Below are 19,414 nucleotides of genomic sequence, written 5' to 3'. Positions count from 1 at the left end.
TTAATCTTATTACATCTCCACCCCTGAACACATGATATTCTGTGAGATGATACAGGACGCACACACAAAGCACGGCTGACGCCTACCCGAAGTATGAAGACTGTCTCAAGGTAACACACATATGATTGAGTTGTGACCTAAACTTGCACAATTTTAATGGAATATCATTTTTACTTGAAAGAACAACTGACATAAGAACTAGTTATTAGACTTGGGTATTTGGCAGACATTTCTCAAATATAAAAAAAGAGAACTTGTCATTTCAATGAAAATAACTGACAGTATTTGTTGCCAATGATAGACTTAAGACTATTCAACCTAAATTAGAACACTGGAAAATCTGTGTTCAACTCTGTGAGATTATCAGCTTCTCAATAAAGTGCTTAATATTTTTCTGATATTGGTGGTGATATAAATAAGTGCAATTTTTCAATATATAATGAGATGTATCAACTTTGAGAAGGTTATACAATTTAATAAATCCATATTTTCCAAATAACTAACGAATGACATTAAAATTACAAAATCACACACTGGTATAAGAGCCATTCAAAGTGTAAGATAAACTAACGGAGTTTAATGTAATAGAGTACAAAAGTTAACTGATATGCTCAGATTAACATATTACTACTACTATTAAACATTACTACTAACCTTTAAGAAACTATTACTTATTGAATTTTGGTGAAGCATCAAAAAAAGAATATCCACAATTCTCTGAAAAGGCAAAATACTTCTCCTTCCCAACAACATATGTGTGTGAAACAGGACTATCTTCATACACTTCAGAGAAAACAACACATTATATAAGATGAAATGCAGAAGCAAATATGACAGTCTAGCTTTTGTCAAGTTAGACATCAGAGAAATTTGCAAAAGTATAAAATTATGTCATTTTTCTCACTGAAGTATTTTTTGCTTTGGAAAATAGTTATTTTTAATTTTTAAAATGCTGTTTATGTCAATCTGAGCTTTTAAAAAATATATATATTTAGTAAATATTTTAAATTTGTTTTAATTTCCAAGATGGTAAATATTGATAACTAAACCATATAAACAAGGTCTCACAGAGGTCTTCAAAAATTTTTTTAAAGTATAAAAGAGGGCAATGAGACCAAAAAGTTTGAGAACACTAATAACATAAAAAATCATCTGCAAATAGTATCATCTCTTTCTAATAGACTGGTTCTGTAGTAGGAAAACTAAAATCAGGGAAAATTCTACACCTAAAAATAACATCAAAACAGCTCTCCCCAATGTTTCAAGCACTGTTATCAACTGTATTTCTCAATTTTTATTCATACAGTAATGTAAAAGAACTAAATGATTCTATACTAGAGAAGCATTATACATAAAACCTCACTTATTTTGGTAGGTTAACACCTTTTATAGGCTGAAAAATGAAAAAATTATATCTATATTAGACTCCTATATGAATAAAAAGGAAAGTGAGGAAACAGTCCATTATTTGCATTCTCAAAAATAGAAAAGTGAGAATACTGAAGTACAACTAATACAATAATCTGTGATTCTATGATTTACTATTTCTCTCAGATTTGGAAGTTACAGATATGTAAGTCTATCAAAAGGCATTTTAATTCCTAGCCTACACACATCTGTTGCCAAGAAATATTAGAAGATTTATATAGTGAACAAATAACTTAAATTCTCAAACTCTTTCCTGAAAACCTCATATAACTTTAATATATTATATATAAATAATACAGTTATATGTTTATAAATATATAATTATTCACAATATAACTTTACTTAGCATCTGAAGTCTGCCAACAATGTGTCTAAAAACTTGTCAGAGCTTAAAAAAACCATGCATTATCTATTTGGTTTTATAGTGCAAATACCTACTTTTGTTTGTCATCATTTCAACATTAATTAATTATAGTAAACAATCAATAACAAGTGAAGTCTTTTAATATTTAAAAGTCTGACCATGCCCTGAGGAATAAACATTGACCAACCATTTATTTGGGGGCTTCCCTGGTGGCTTAGCTGGTAAAGGATCCGCCTGCATTGTGGGAGACTTGGGTTTGATCCCTGGGTTGGGAAGATCCCCTGGAGAAGGGAAAGGCTGCCCACTCCAATATTCTGGCCTGGAGAATTCCATGGACTGTATAATCCATGGGGTTCAAAGAATTGGACATGACTGAGTGACTTTCACATAACCATTTATTTATTTAAAACATCTACACCTTGATCTGATTACTCAAACCTATTTTCCTCCCTTATCAAAACAGTCTTATAATGTACATCAGTGCTGTCTTCTTCACAACAAGTGATCAAAGGAGGAGGAGGAAAGATGTTTTTAAGACACATTCATAAGGAATAAGAGGAACTTGCCAGAAAATACAGGGAAAAGGGCATCCTAGGTAGAAAGAAATAATCTATACAAAAGCATACAGGCTTAAAACACCTTGGAGTGTTTAGAAAACATGATGACTCTGCCAGAGGAGGAAGTGGGATGTGAGAGATACAGTGGGAAAATCTGTAGATGCCATCATCTGTATGTCACTCTATAAGTCATGGGGAGACATAAAGTAGAAAAGTGACACAATCAGATTCATAAATTAGATTCTAGTTATTAGAAAGTTCACTTTTAAAACGTAGAGTATGAATTACAGACAGAAAAAACCTCAAGGTGAAGAGACAAGTAAAGACTAACATAGGTGAGAGATATAAGTCCTTAATCATAGGTCATGCAATTAAGGAGAAAAGGGTTGGAATTGACAGAATTTCAGGCACCAAAAAAAAAAAAAAAAAAGAACCTGAAAATAGAAAAAGTGTGAGAAGAGGAACACTTGAAAGATAATTCCTTCTTTCCTGGTTTCAGAATACAGTAACAGAATGCACATCATTTTAATTAAGTTAAAACAGTACAGTAAAAAATAAATAATAGGAAACTGGACAGGATGCCAAAAATAAAATTCAAGTTTAGACACATTGTGGTCAAATACTAATGGGACCCTGGAGAGATAACAGTCCAGATCTGGAGCTTGACAGTGGGAGGAAACTCAACTTGTAATCATTAAGAGAAAGGGCAGGAAAAGCCAGGGAACTAGATCACTCAATAAAAGTATGTAAAGTAGGGAATTCCCTGGTAGTTCTGTGACTAGGACTAGGCACTCTCACTGCTAAGGGCCCAAGTTCAATCCCTGGTCAGGGAACTAAGATCCCACAAGCTGTGTGGCACTGCCAAAAAAAAAAAAGAAAGAAAGAAAATGGAGCAGAGCCCCAAATCTGAACACTAGGAAACACTTAGAAGGCAAGAGAATTAGAGGAAGAGTAAGAAGAAAGGACAGCCAGAGAAGCAGACAAGCAGGAGAGCACAAAAGAGAAAAACCAAGGAAAAATGGTGCCACAAAAATTAACAAATAAAAACCTGGGGCCAGTGGGAAAATATACTGTCAAATGCTAGGGACAGATAAAGTAAGATAAGGACTTAAGAGTTTTAACTGGATGTAGCAATTATGCCATTATTGTTAAGAAAACCCTGTATTCTCTACTTTAAGATCATGCTTAAAAAAGAATAAATAGAAACAGCAGGCATCCTAGGACCAAATGAAGAATATGTCATTAATGCCCTGAAGTCGTCAGAACGGTAGGTAAAGAAGCCACATTTCAGCGCATCCTCTTAAGATATATTCTGAATGGCTCTGGAGAAATGCTGCTTTTAATATTATGGAAACAGTACACCCATGAGCCAGCACTAGGGTCTATCTGTAAAGACTACATAGCAAGCAATTCCCGTGTCAATTGTAGAGAACTGTATTAAAACTAAAAAGACATAGTAGCTAAAAGAACTGCAACCCAATATTCAAATTGTCTCAATACCTTAGCTGAAAGCTCACTCTAATGGCATCATGTCATTCTCAAAAGATAATTTAAATGAATTAAATTTTGAAAAAGTAGATGCATTTAGAGTAAAGAGAGGTGGGTCTTGAAAATAACAGAGCATTAAAATACCAAAGATGTGGGAAATACCTGCTTATCAAAAGAAGGTCATGAAGACAAAATACTGTGCAGTTATGAACACAGTTCTACTGGTTCTTCCAATCTACTTTTTTTTTTTTTAAGTTTCATGTATCTTTATTTTTTTTTTTAATTTTTTTTTATTAGTTGGAGGCTAATTACTTCACAACATTTCAGTGGGTTTTGTCATACATTGATATGAATCAGCCATAGATTTACACGTATTCCCCATCCCGATCCCCCCTCCAATCTACTTTTAATCATGTTAACGTGATAAGTTCATGCGATGATTACATGTATTCTGGAAATAACCTCACTTCTCATAAATCTATCCTTGATTATGTTTTTTTATAACATAAATAAAGAGAATTCAGTATTTTTAAAAAGTGCTTCACACTTTAATCCTAACTCTAACTCAAATCCATTTATTGAACAAATAATTTTATTGAGCACTTAACCTGTAGTTTGGCATTGCTGTTCTAGGGGCTGGGGATACAGTAGTGAATGAAATAAAATCTTTGTCCTCAAAGGCATTACAGTGGGGGAATTTTAAACACTCTTGTTTTGTCATTAAACAACTAACAAGTTCACAAAACTCAAAATGGGAACTGCTTAAAAAATGATGGAAAACTTTTTTTACGCTATTAACATTGTATCAAGAACCTTTCATTAATTACTTAAATTTAAACTTACCAAAGCAAACTGATTGACTTGAATGAAGAGTATTTCTACTTCCTTTTCAGTAACTTCAGTCCCAAAACCTTTATATTCTTTGTAGGCTTCAAGGTAAGAACGCAGCCACTGGCCCTGTAGTTCTCTATCTGGATAAAGACTATAGTCTACATCACTCACACCTAAAATAGAAAAATACACTGAGATTTTTTTAAAACACATGACATATCTTCTGTCTACTTTAATAATGCGCACCATCTACCTGTTTTTTCAGAAAAAAATTATTAAATGTCTCCATTTTTTGCTAAAACACTAGATATTATTTAGTAAATAGCATTTATTAAAATAAGAAACCAATCATAACATATTCCTAATTAAATTCTAATACACAATACAGTTGATCACCATAATCAATTTTCACTGCCTCAATTTTTCCTCAAAATGTGAAACCTGAACCACCTACCACCAGGTGTCACAAATCATTTACCTCAGCACCTCAGGAGACTCTTGATTCTTATGCACACTAGCATCTAGAGCATTTTCTAGAACTGTGGCTCTGAAGCTTCTTTAACCATTACTCCCAAAGTAACAAATACATTTTTTTAAGTGGATAGACCTTTATATTTTTTGTTTTTTGGCCACGAAGCATGTGGTCTCTCAGTTCCCCAACCAGTCATTGAACCTGCACCCCCTACATTGGAAGCACAGAGTCCTAACTACTGGACCACTACTGAAAACTATAAATACATTTTTATATTGAAGTCTTACACACGCACCTGATACTAAATTTCATGAAACAATATTTACCCTAACTACACACCTTCCAATTGTGATATTTTCTATTTCTTTTACATTCTTTGCTTTAATTAATTCCCCTACACATCTGATCTCATGATGTGCAGTTTGAAAAATACTAATCGAGTTCCTAGTATTTTGCCTAGCATTCAAGTTGATCCTAAGTTGATCCAAACTTACTTCTCTGGTCTTATAACACTCTATTCTCCTTCATGGATTTTATATCCTACAGGAATAGGTATATTCACCTTGAAGATTTCTTCCTTCTTCCTGCAGTGTCCTCCTTTCTATTTGCATATCCAAATTCTACCTTTTTCAACTTTTTTCTACACAAAATCATATTAAGATCACTGAAGCTTCCTCTTTTGTATCCTCACCAGTGAAGCATATTCATGGTGATAACTCTTTTTATGCACAACTACTCTCCCTTCCTATAGATAAATAAATAAATTCTTGAGCTTTTGAGTTAGATGGCATTCGAAAAGCCCAGGTATACAATGGGAAGTCAAAGTCACTCAGCTGTGTCCAACTGTTTAGGACCCCATGGACTGTAGCCTGCCAGGCTCCTCTGACCATGTAATTCTCCATTAGGGCTTCCCTGGTGGTTCAGCTGGTAACGAATCCGCCTGCAATGTGGGAGACCTGGGTTTGATCCCTGGGTTGGGAAGATCCCCTGGAGAAGGGAAGAGCTACCCACTCCAGTATTCTGGCCTGGAGAATTCCATGGGCTGTATAGTCCACGGAGTTGCAAAGAGTTGGACATGACTGAGTGACTTTCACTCACACACAATGGAAATAGCAAAGGCCTTTAAATGATTAAAAAAAAAAAGCTGGTTTCAAATCTTACTTCTCTGCATTTTACCGTGACCTTGGTGAATTACTTTACTCATTTATAAACTGAGAACATGGATTGTATGTAGAAAAAATTAGATGAGATTTATGAAGCAACTATGTCAATTCTTAACAAAAGCCACAATCATTACTTTTCTCTTATTTTCCTTAAGAAATTAAGGAAGACATCATCATCGCTTTCCTCTAATAATAAAGAAAAATCAAAATGGTCATGAAAATAAAAATTGTTGCTCCTACCCCAAAGTTGATCTTCTGTAAAGAAAAAATAAAATTCTAAAAGCATCCTTTCAAAGTTATATATGCTACCCCACTAGAGGAACATGTTCTCTGCTGGATTTTACCTGCAAATTCATTGAAATGATTTCCAATATCATATGCCAGGTAGTTGTATCCAGAATATTCATAATCAATGAACTGTACATCACCTATGTGAGACACAAAAACAAAGACATAAGAAATCACATATAGGATAAGAAAATCCCTATGCTATTTATAATTAAATAGCTTCCAATATTTTGTCTCATTGTACGTGCTTGGTTACATGCACTTCTGAGACAATACAGGGTAAGGCTGTGAATTTTATGGCAATGAGCTTTACAAAATTCAAATTACGTACATACGTCAACAGCTTCTTTGCGGACATCAATGTCCACTATACTAAATAAAAGTCAAAAAATACAGTCATTCTCCACATTCAAACAAAAGCAAATATGTATTTAACCACATGGGGGCATCAGTTACTTAAAAATTCAAGTTTAGTTAGAAATGAAAGCTACCTTTGAAAACAAAAATTTATGCAATTTTCTCAAAAAATTTATATTCCAACAGTGAGTTTACAGATGGAAAAAATACATAGACTTTCAAAGGTTTGAATTCTGTGAGTCCTGCACTTAATCTATAACACTTGCTGATTAACAGAACCTCCCTAAGTTAAGATAGTTGCTATCAAACTCTTAAATATTCTTGAAATGCTACATAATTAAGGTTTCCAATAGCTTACTTGAGCAGCATTAAGGTGGTCATTTTTATCATTTAAAAGGAACAAAGGTAAGCTGTTTTTTCTTCTTGAGAAATTTTTACATAAACTAAAAAGATTCCTATACTAAATTAGTGCTTTATATAGATATATATGCAAATTTTATTATAATTCTTCAGACTATCCTGTTCCATTCGCCCAAGGGACAAACTCCTGCTTAGGAAACTTCATCTTTGAATACTGAGTATTAGTTAGAAGATTTGGCTCAACACAGATATAGGTCCTATTTTTTAAGACAGATGAGGAAAAGAGAGGGAGGGAGGGAGGGAAGGAAGGAGGGAGGGAGAGAGAAACATTAAGAAAAAAAAATCAAAATGGGTCACTGTCTACACCAGGGGATCACAAACTCAAAAGGCTCAACAGTTAAAATGGATACATGAACACAGATGGCTGTAAGAATAGTTTCTAAGCTGCTGATATTGAGAAAATACAGAGCATGTGTCTAGTTACACTATCTTTTAAAACATCAAGCTGAGGTAATAAACTTCTGGTTTAAACACACTGGCTTTTCCCAGATGAAAGAGCCTTTTAACTATCATGTGTTGCTATAAATTTATATGTTTAATCTTGGACTGTACATTGATCATATTCCAACTCAGAAAAGGAGTATTATATGGCCAAAAAAGTATAATAGCAAGTGGAGAATTTGACACAAAAGCAAAAAAAATTAATATAATTGCATTTAATATAAAATCCAAAACTTTCATAATAGTCAAGTCTAGAGTAAAATAAGTGAGATCATCAAAGTATAAAAGTCCAGTTACCAAAATCTACGTGCATATTGACAAAATAAGGTTTCTAAGAGCTGGTGACTACATAAACCATTGCAACTCAACCAATTTACATTCTTGAAGAAACAAAAACTATCCCGCTGAAAGTCTTAAAGTTAACCAAATCACTTCACTAACCTGCAGAATGGGAGGACAGAACAAGCTTTAACCAAATCACTTCACCAATAAGTTGCAAAATGGAAAGTCAGAATCTATTTAAAAATTTTCTTCTAGGTACCCTTGGGAATGACAGGGTAAAGACCACCATTATGACAAAACACTTTGCAGCCATGATAAAAATTTCATTTTCAAAAATTATTTAATGACCAGGAGAATTACAAATGTTATATGACAAAAGATACAAAATAGTAAACACAGTGATCCAAATTATTAAAAATATGCCTGAAGAGAGAAGGAAAAAAAAAAAAGAAGCATAATACATAGGGGGAAAAAGATGGTGGAAATAAACCAAAACAAAACATTTTTTTGGTTTCATTTCAGATGGTAGACAAGTGACCTTTTATCCTTTATTCTTTACAATAAACATTAAGGAGAAAAAAAATGATAGTTTAAAAAGATTAGGATGAAAGAGACTAAACATAATGATTTGGGAAATACCTATCTACCCACCCAGACTTCAAAATATGAGGATTCCAGAGGATTTACCAAGATGTCTTACAGAGTCAACCGAACAATTTTAATAAACAATTTTTCAAATTACAGCTGTTGATTGTTTTAGCTCTTTAAATACAAATTCTTGTAGAGCTCATACAAACTGTTACATGCCAATAAAAATACACAGCCCAGTCCTGAAGCTTACTTTAGCCACATAAACAAAAGCTTCAATTTCAATTTTCAAAATCATATTTAGAATTTGGCAAATATAAATAAAACAGCAGGTAAAACATGCCTGCTTATAGAGTATATACAATTTAAATAAAGCATAGATCATTTTAACAAAAGTTAAAATCTGTTTCAGTATGAAAATTTTAGCAATGACTTTTTGTAGTAGCATTAATTCATTAAAACTAGCCTTTATTTTTAAATGCTATGTTGAGTTTATAAATAATGAAATTTTAAAAATAAGAAAATGAAGCTAACAAGATACAGATGAGGCTGTTACCAGGCTCCGTGCATGTGAACAAGTGATGCGATAAACCTCCAGTCAGTGCGTTTAAGAAGCACGGGTGCGCCGCCACATGGCAGCAACAATGGCATACCTAATCTGTAGCAGATGAAGAAAATTTGGCAAACTCACATTTTACAAGACACAAAGCTTAAAAGGAAAAAAAAATTTTTTTTTAATCTGCATTAACTATTCTTTTCAAACTACTGCAAACAAAGTGGAACTCAACCTTAAATTTAATCTTCTGCAACAAAGTAGAATTAAAGAAGCCTGCTTTCCTTATTTTGGGTGCCAGAAAAATCAAATTACTGGAAAATGCTTTCCTACAAGAAAAAAAAAAAGTACCCTGAACTTTTTTCCTCTACAAATTTAACTTCTGAATTCTAAAATTTCTCTAAAAATAAATTATTTAGAGAAACATCCACATCACTATTAATAACTAATAGCTCATATGGCATGACTATCTTGTTTTTTCAAAAGCTACTTTTTCTTTTATTACTATGTTTCTTTAACTTCACAGGAACTGAAGTCCACTCTTACTGAATTAAATAAATTGTTCAAATCTCAGTACAGTTTAGACAATATTTAAAGTACTTTAAAACCAAAAAAAGTTAATTAACGAAGGCTATATAATTCACATGATGCATTCATTTGGACTCCTTTACTTGTTGTTAAGGAAAAAAGGATTAAAAGCAAAATAATATGAGAACCTGAAAATGTTTCCATTTCACCCTACTTGCTCTACAATGTTATGTAAGGCAAGAAGAGAAGAGAGAAAGAGTAACCACGATTACACTCAAATTGGTAAAATGTTTTCTCTCTTAGGCAGAAAAAGGAAGTACTCTATTCTGGGAAAGTTTCCTTTCATTTCTTTCTCTGGAGTCCAGTAACTTTACCCTGGACATGTACACCTTCACCCCAGCACTCATCGTTCTGAATATAAACATCCGTTTTCTTATCTGACTCCTCCATCGTTTCCTGGAGGGGCAGTAGGAGGGGCAGCAGGTCCCTTCCATCTTTCTTCATGTAATCCACAGAGCAAACCCTAGCACACAGGAAGTAGTCAAATGCTAGTGAAATATTAATAAATGGAGATTTTTCAGAGAATGCTCAGACACAGTGATAACACATGTTTAAATGGGAGCAGGGGAGATAAGTATGAAACACTAAGGAACAAAGTATGGCATTTCTGACATTCTTACTCAAGTATATGGTTGAACATACAGTGGAAGTGAATGTATGAGTAAAGAAAAAATTCTAAACTAGTAACTAGTTTTTACAGTCCATTTAAGTTTTTTATTATGTGATTTAGGGATATTTTATTTTATGCTAAATAGTGATTTAGACTACAAGGTAAAACAAGGTTAAGGCTATACTTCATAATATTCTACCCTGGAAAATATATGCTAACAAATTTTAATTTAAAAATAAAACTAACAAAAAAAAACCTCTTGTTAAAAATCAATAAAATAACCACCACCATGCTTTTTCATGAAATAATAATAAAGTAAGTAAGTTTTAGAGTCAATCAAATGACTACAAATGGTGACTCACCCATTTTCTAATTATATTGTTTAAAACTCTGAAAACAAACCTAGCTTACTCTGTAATTGCCCAAAAAAGCTTTGTTTCCTTAAATAGTTATACATTAGCTTCCTGCATTTGCTGACAGAAAAAAATAATCAATGACAGCCATTTAAAGTTACATATTAGGTCTTAAGCTTTTTATGAAGTTTTTATGAATGGTGGCTCAGCTGGTAAAGAATCCACCTGCAGTGCAGGAGACCTGGGTTTGATCCCTGGGTTGGGAAGATCCCCTGGAGAAAGGAAAGGCTACCCACTCCAGTATTCTTGCCTGAATTCCATGGACACTATAGTCCATGGGGTCACAAAGAGTCGGACACAACTGAGCAAATTTCACTTTATGAATTGGGAAAAAGAAGAAACAAAACAGCCACCAGTAAACATTCTGACAGAGGATCAAGACATGAGACGACAAACTCAAAAGCTTTAGTGATTACTTCTGTCAGCAGTTAAAGGATTAGTTGAAACTAAAATATGAGATTTGAAGCAGTTAATAAGCAATATTGAAATTTGTTCCACTTAGTATAAATTCTTTTTTAATTGCTGATTAATTTAAAAGAAGACTGATAAGTCTTATCATACAGTTCTGGAGCAAGTTACTGCTTTTGGTTTTATCATTATATAACAAATTCTATCATCATGTCATTAAGTATACTTTTCTTACCTTTTTAAGATGTCATTTCACTGAAGCCAAGGAATGGGATGCTGTCTTACCAACCACCTAATTCCTGGCACTGACTAACATTTCAAAAATCTTGACAGCTACCATCAACTTCAGAAAGGAAGCTTACTCTTCTCCCATATTCCTGAGTCCTGTCAACTGACATGATGAAAACAGGTAGAAGCAGGATTTCTTCTGTGATGCCTACCAGTTCCTGTAACATTCGCAGGTGAAAATGCCTACAAACTGGAGAGTGCTCATAGTCTGTTTGTGTTTGTGTGCGTATGAATAAGTACAACACACATACATATATATATATATATATATATATATATATATATATACATTTTTAACTTTAAATTAATCACTCGAATTAGTTAAGATAAAATCTGCAAATTGCATTTAAAGACAACCTGAATTGTCATCTCATACTACTAAGCCATAAATCCTTCTGGCTTACAGTTACCATTTTTACTTTTTCAGAATCAGATACACTTTGTATAATACATCTCCTATGAACATAATACAGGGGTTGGCAAACAATGTATTCTCAAGCCAAATTCAACCCAGTGCCTAACAATATATGGCTGTGTTTGTGCCACAACACAGAGCTTAATAGTGGAAACAGAGACTATAATATGGGATGAAAAGTCTGAAGTATGTACTACATAGCTCCTTATAGAAAGCTCCTTACAGTTTGCCAACTCTATCACAGTATAATAGTTGCAACTGAGAGCTGTTAAGTACCTAGTCTGGTGCAATATATGTTATATGCCTCACCTAAAATCTTGTCAGGAACCATCTGGAGTAGCTATTATCTCTAGTCTCAAACAGAGCAAACAAAATTTCTAGACTATCAACAGTATAAGCAGCAGTTCCTAAAGTCTTAAGCCCATCCATAAAAATTTTTGTTCAGACAGTCTTGGATGGAGCCCAGATACCTACATTTTCCCCAAGTATCCTAGGTGACTCTGGTGCAGACAGTAAAGGATTAAATATAAACACTTAATGAAGACATAAAAATGACTTAATACCACCTACTTCCATATGTGATTGAGCAGGGATCTGCACACAAGAGTGCTTGGTTCCAAAATCTATATTCCTTTTGACTTCTCTTTCAAGTTACTCAACAGTTTGATTACTCTTTTAAGAGTAATATATCTGCTGATAAGAGTTACTTAAGAGATTTTTAATCTAGTTATACTATATAAAAATCTAAGTTATTATAGCTGAAAAGTACATGCAGAGACCAAGATGATCCAATATACATTCATGAAGTTTAAAATTTGTACTTTCAAGAAATTAAGGGTTTCCTGAAATACACTATGTTTTATTACTTTATTACGTATCAATAGGTGGGTACAAAATGGTGAAGCCCTGAGCTCAAATCACATGAACGACTTAAGTGATAACAAATCAAACACATTTGTGAACATAATATGTAGCTTAATCATTTATTCTATGTAGAAACCATTTTAATTCTGAAAGACTTAAAACTTGGGATTTCAGATGCTACAAGGCAATAAGTTAAAGAACTCTGCAGTCTATGTTTCTAATTTCAGTGAGCCTCCTGACAGTACAATTAAAACTACTACTGCTATGCTACAGCTCAAATACATATATTCTTTGCTTATTAAATTCACTAAATTTATATAATTTACCTTTTTTAAAAGCATGAGGCAAGTTACTTCTCCTTATAACTAAAGATAACATGTCATAAGCACATTACTTCAAAACCATTAGCTCGTAATTCGAAACAAGTAAGATAATAGCAGAATAAGATAATAAAAAATAAAAATAAGCTTCTTGCCACATTTCCATGAGTTTCAGATTTTACCTGAACAACATTCCAACCATGTTTTCTTAATGCTTTATGTATCAACTAATCACATAGAAATTGATTTTTTTAATGGATGCCGCAAAGTCCAAAGTAGCCTTCCTAATGAACAGTATAAAACCATTGATAAGAAGAAAAAAAAAACATTGTAAGAAAACATAACAGAATATTTTCATAACTAACACACAAACATAACCACAAAGACAAGAAACAAATGGTATGTAATAGACTCCTATGACGAATGGCAAACTAAAAACTATATACTTGTTAAACTGTGAGTTTTATTCTCCAATGTAGGGAAGAAAAATTAGACACAAAAGTATGATTTAGGTAACTCCTGGTAAAACAAAAAATGACAAGAAGTTTGAACTTTTAAAGCCCGGATAAAGCATAAATATTTTCTTTGAAAATAGGAGAACTTTTCATATCACTAATCAGTAGTTTAGATAGCCAATGAGTTAAATAAAAAAGCAAAAATTCATGTTTTATACCTAAGACATAGTAATCTGATTTTTTTGGTCCCTTTTATTTTAGATATAAATTAAGTTTGTTTGGTGAAATGAATATGCAAAAGAAACTTATAAAATAAAAATGTGAAAAGTTAAAATTATATTCCAAAGGAAATAACATATTCTCTTAATTAACTTGCAGTTAAAAATAAAGCTGAGTGTCCACTTCAAATGTAAGATGAAGGCCCTTAGTTGAAATTCCATTATATAATGTGTTATTAGATCTTGCACTGAACTTAAAATAAAAGATAAAACATCGCTTTAATGAATAACTAATATTCTTGTTTCACAAATGGCAATGAGATTTGGTTACTATTACACAATGTAGTACAAATATACTGTAACAATTATAGGTAATAAGTAGATAACAATAAATTAAAGGACACTGTCAAGTACTTAACGTTTTAGGGTACACTGGAAGTTTTTAAAAAAATTATTCCACAGACTTCAGGACATTCAAAATAGAGATGTTAGCTCAAAATTTTTATTAAATAGACTCTCTAATCCAGATTAAAATATCAAATATAAAAGGGACTTAAGCATGTTTTTGAAAACATGTGCTTCAGTCTACCATCCTTGACAGTGTTCTTTGTTTTTCTTCAAGTTGAAGTCAGTTATAAATATTACAAGCTTCTGCATTAGAACGGTCTCAACTTATAATTTGATAAGAATGGTCATAAATAGTAATTTGACATAATATGACCACTTAATCAGGATTCTTTGGCTTCAGTATCTTCAAAAAGCACACTTGTAATTCAAAATAATCTTCAAACTGTAATATTTATCTTCAAAACTGGTTTCCTACAAAATGCAATAGCTTCAAAGTTTCAAACAAACTTTTTGAATTAACACTAATCTTTCTACCAAAATTGTGTCTTTTAAATTTCATCATAGTATATTGAAGGGCATCTACCATTTTAGCAACCAAACCTCAAACCACTTTATCCAATATTATACATTCATGTGTTTCTTAAATATGAAAACATAAGAGAATTTGAATACAGCAAGATAAAAACAATCCCCAAAAATATTTCACCAAAAAGTATCACTGTCCTCCTCAAAAAATGTTAAGACAATTTACTAAAGTGTCTTGATTATTACTTCAGTAGATAAAATTTCAACAACTACAAACAAAATTTCCTCCATCTGTGGCTTATTTTCTTAGCATCAAAATATCTAACAAGTCAGTAAAATAAACAGGTAATAGGAAACTTGGACACATTTGTTTTTAATACTGCTGTCCCCGCCCCCAACACTCAGAACATTTCTATATTTATAAAACAGTGCCATGTCAGTTGGTTTTTCAAAAACCCTCATTACAAGCAGGTGCATTTTCAAACCATGAATTACCAAATATTTACAATTAAATTTATAAACAGTCATGTCATCATTTTTCACTTAAAACTCTAACAGAAACCAAAAACTATTTCTAATAAACCAATTCTAAGAAACATATTTTATACAACTATGCAGAAAATATATATTCCTAATATAGCACAGTTACCATGACTTTGTAACCAAAATAAAACACTTCAGTCTTCATACATGTTTTTAACCCTTACATTTGAATTAAATTTATTGATTGATACAAAGATCAAAAGACTGTTATAAACACAAAGAAAAAAAACTTTACTTACTGCTAAAGTCAGATACCTACCTTGTTTCTCATTGTAGATTATATTCTTACACAACAGGTCATTATGGCAAAGCACAACAGGTGAGCCCAGGTTGGAAAGAATCTTCTTCATCCAAGTCATTTCTTCCTGAAGAATCTGAGAGCTTGGGATATCACTTAAGAACCTTTCAGTTTAAAAAAAAAAAAAAAAAAAGAGTTACATCTTGTTTATATTAACGACAACAGGTTTTTTTAAGTTTCCCTAAGGAATAAAACCTTTCTTTTTCTTTTTGGTCATATACAACTTAAATTTTTTCCTTCCAGTTTTAAGATATAATTGACACACACAGCATTATACAAGGTGTACAAAATAAAATTTGACTTACATACATAATGAAATGATTACTACAATAAGGTTAGTTAAGTATCTATCATCTCATACAGATACAAAATAAAAAGAAATATTTTTCTCTTGTAATGAGAACTCATGTTCTTAACAACTTTCATATTTAACAATGTAACAATAAAACAAAAGTTGTTATAACAATACAACAACTTTCATATATAACACAGCAATGTTACTTTACCATGTTGTATATTACAGCCCTAGTGCTTATTTATTTTATATCTGGAAGTTTGAAGCTTTTGCCTACTTTCATCCAATCCCCCCTTCCCCACACCCCACTTTTGGTAACCACAGATCTGATCTCTTTTTCTCTTAGTTAGTTTGTCTTTGAAATATAAATGATCTACAATACTGTTACTTCCTGGTGTATACGACAACAGTAATTTGGTATTTCGATACATACCAAAATATCTATTTTTAATAAGTTCTTTCCATTTAAATGCAGACTTCTGAATTAAAACAGGCCAATTATTCTAAGATTAGAATAAAGAAAATTCATTATAAATAACTTTAGTATGAATAAAAAGAAACTGAACAAGACACCTAAAATTCAGGGCATAAAAGTAAAAAGTGGATCAGTACAAAACAGGACGAGGGAAGAATATACATGCCTAACAGCTAACATTTACTAACACTATTCTTCTCAATGTTTTATATTTATCTCCATTTTACAGATGGGGAAACCAAGACATACAGTTTAATAAAAAGAAGTTTAAGTATTTAAAGTCACAAAGATAGCCTATTAAAGAACTAAAACATCTATCTCAAGCCTGGAAGGGTGAATGTAGTATAAATTAGTTAAAGTCACATTTGAAAGTCAACAGATATTATTCGGACTTCCAGGTGGCTCAGCAGTAAAGAATCCACCTGCAGTGCAAGAGCTGCAGGAGACTTGGGAAGATCTCCTGGAGAAAGAAATGGCAGCCCACTCCAGTATTCCTGCCTGGAGAATCCCACGAACAGAGGAGCCTGGCGGGCTACAGTCTAAAGGGTCACAAAGACAGACCCGATTAAAGCAACTTTGCATGCACGCATGCAGATATTATCTATTGCTGACAAATCAATTCATTATTATATGATAATTATCAATCAGATAAAGATTATGATACTATCATATGATAACCAAATCACAGAATATTCATCTTTGCAGAGAATTGCCTCAGTAGTCAGACTGGGAAGGGGTGAGAGTTAGTTTGGCAAGAAGGAGTGGCGATTATGGCTCTTTATCCTGTACTCTTTTCTGTACTATTTATTGTGCCATATTTGTAATAATAAAAAGACAATGAAACAAAAATAGTGTGCTGCTACTATTTTTGCAAAATAGTAGCTTACAAAATTGCTGCTCCTCCTTCTCTTCTTCCCTGAAACTTCAAGACAAGTTCTCTTCACTCTTTCTCTATACAGTCTCTCAGATTACCCCTTTCATTTTACAATACAATAAACAGTCTGTATCAGGGTTTACTTTAATGAATCTGCCTATTCACTGTTCTCCCAACTGCTGCATTCTCTTCTACACATAGCTTCCAATAGAGATCCGCATATGTGTTTTTTAAAATGGGGTAATTATTCAAGAATTTATTTTAAAAGTACCGAGTTGAATGGAAATAATAGGACTCAAAGGATTATTAACATAATCATAATCATGCACAGACAAAAAGGAATGAAAGGAAATATGAAAAATATTTTTAATATTAATTATTTTTAATATTTTAGTTGTGTATTTTCTACTGGGGCAAGGATCTTTTGCTATCTACCATAAGGCATCTCCAGATTTATCACTAACCTCAAGAATTTAAAGTAACCTCTGAATAATAATTTTTAAAATAGCAGCTAACATTTATTTAGCACTTACACGCACAAACACTGTTCTAAGATACGTGTATATATTGACTCAATCCTCACAAAACCCCTAAAACGTAAACATCCTACTCTTGTTATTTCCACTTTACAGAAAAGGAAACAGGTAATTTGTCCAAGGTTACACAGCAGAACCGAGACTTGATCCCTGCAGTCTGGCTCCGGAGTCCTGTACTCTTAATTCACACAACATCATACTGCCTCTCAACACTGCACCACTGCCATCGTCATTATCTTAAAGTGATTTTTTTCCTGAAATCTTTCAATAAAATCATTATTTCACAGGTGGATTTTTTGTTTGTTTGTTTTCATGTGATCACTTTCTGAATATCCAGCACCGTGGACACACTTTCAGATGTCTGTCTGTCCCAGTTTACAGGGTATAATACCCCTGTCCATTCAGAGTCTGACAAACTGTGCAAACAAAGCACACACAGTGAGTCAAACTAATCTTTCAAAATAATCAACTGTAACACAATAGTTATTTTTTCCTAATGAATTATAAAAAATAAAACGAAACAAGAAAAAAAAAAATCCACAGGTCCTGCTTACCTCTGTCGTTCTTAAAGACTTCCTGAATACAAAAGTGGAAATCTTCGTGTACATTTTAGATATAAAGACAAAGTTAGATTTGCAATTTCTGTACTAGTATTAATAACACTATGTAAAAACATGCTCGGTGTAGTTTCAGAGGCATGTGTCACAGAGTATTTCAGAGGGTCCCAGCAGGACTGTGCCTCTCTTTTTTAGGAGCAGTCAAGATGGTAAGTAGGAAGACTGAGCTCACCTGCTCCAGCGGGCACATCAAAATTACAACTACCAACAGAGGTACTAATGATGAAAAAGACCAGAAGACTAGCACAAAAGATTTTTTAAAGGTAGAATGGAGAAGCCACAGTAAGACAAGTAGAAGGGGCAGAGATGCAGTATAGTGAAGACCCACACCCCCTGGGTGGGCGACCCACAAATGCGAGGATAATTACAATGGCAGAGGTTCTCCACATGGAAAGAAGACAAGCCCCATATCTGGCTCCCTAAACCAGGAATCATACACTGGGAAGGCTGGCTCCTAGAACATTTGGCTTTTTAAGGGCACACTTTCAGGAGAATCAGAGGGCTGTGGGAAGCAGAGACTCCACTCTTAAAGGTCACATACAATATCCCATATACTCTGGGATCCAGAGCAGAAGCCATAATCTGAAAGGAGCCTGGGTCACACCCATCAGCTGATCCTCAAGAGCCTCCTGGAGAGGCAAGAGACAAATGAAGCTGCCCTTGGGCTCACAGGCACCGGCAGCAGCCATTCTGGGAGCTCATTCTACCAGCAGGACACTGGTCCTGGCAAGCACCACTGTGGAATCCTCCCTCTAGCTCACGGGCACCAGGACGCAGCCCCACTCTAGCTGATCAAGTTTTAGGACACCTTGGGAGCCATCCAGGAATCTTGCCCACCCACCAGCAAGCTGATACCAGCTTCCAGGACACCTTGGACCCCAAAGCCAGCTATGCTTGAACCAGCCCTGCCCACTGGAGGTCTGACACCCCCTCTGGGGAACCCCAGGGCCCTGCAGCCAGAGACGCTGGGCCCTGGCTCCACCCAACAGCAGCAGACCAGCTCTAGGCCCAGGAAGCTCCAGAACCTGGGCCCTGCCCACCAGCAGGCCCACACTAGACTGAGGATCTGTAGCCCCACAACCACCAACCCCA

At 33.7% G+C, this 19,414-nt stretch overlaps 1 protein-coding gene across 2 annotated transcripts in view; it reads right to left on the bottom strand.

The window, feature by feature from the left end:
• ETNK1 (ethanolamine kinase 1) overlaps positions 1 to 19,414 on the bottom strand; it is a 53,804-nt gene that overhangs the window by 8,139 nt on the left and 26,251 nt on the right. For both annotated transcript variants that reach the window (XM_061125132.1, XM_061125133.1), the window contains 3 exons: positions 15,487 to 15,629; positions 6,648 to 6,731; positions 4,681 to 4,841 (listed from right to left, as the gene is read on the bottom strand). In XM_061125132.1, the coding sequence (XP_060981115.1) occupies positions 4,681 to 4,841; positions 6,648 to 6,731; positions 15,487 to 15,629 (388 nt within the window). The remainder of the gene's footprint in view (positions 1 to 4,680; positions 4,842 to 6,647; positions 6,732 to 15,486; positions 15,630 to 19,414) is intronic.

This window comes from Dama dama, chromosome 22 (genome assembly GCF_033118175.1).
Source record: "Dama dama isolate Ldn47 chromosome 22, ASM3311817v1, whole genome shotgun sequence".
Taxonomy (NCBI): domain Eukaryota; kingdom Metazoa; phylum Chordata; class Mammalia; order Artiodactyla; family Cervidae; genus Dama; species Dama dama.
Note: the sequence above shows the minus strand (reverse complement) of the source record. Positions and strands in the feature narration are given on the sequence as shown.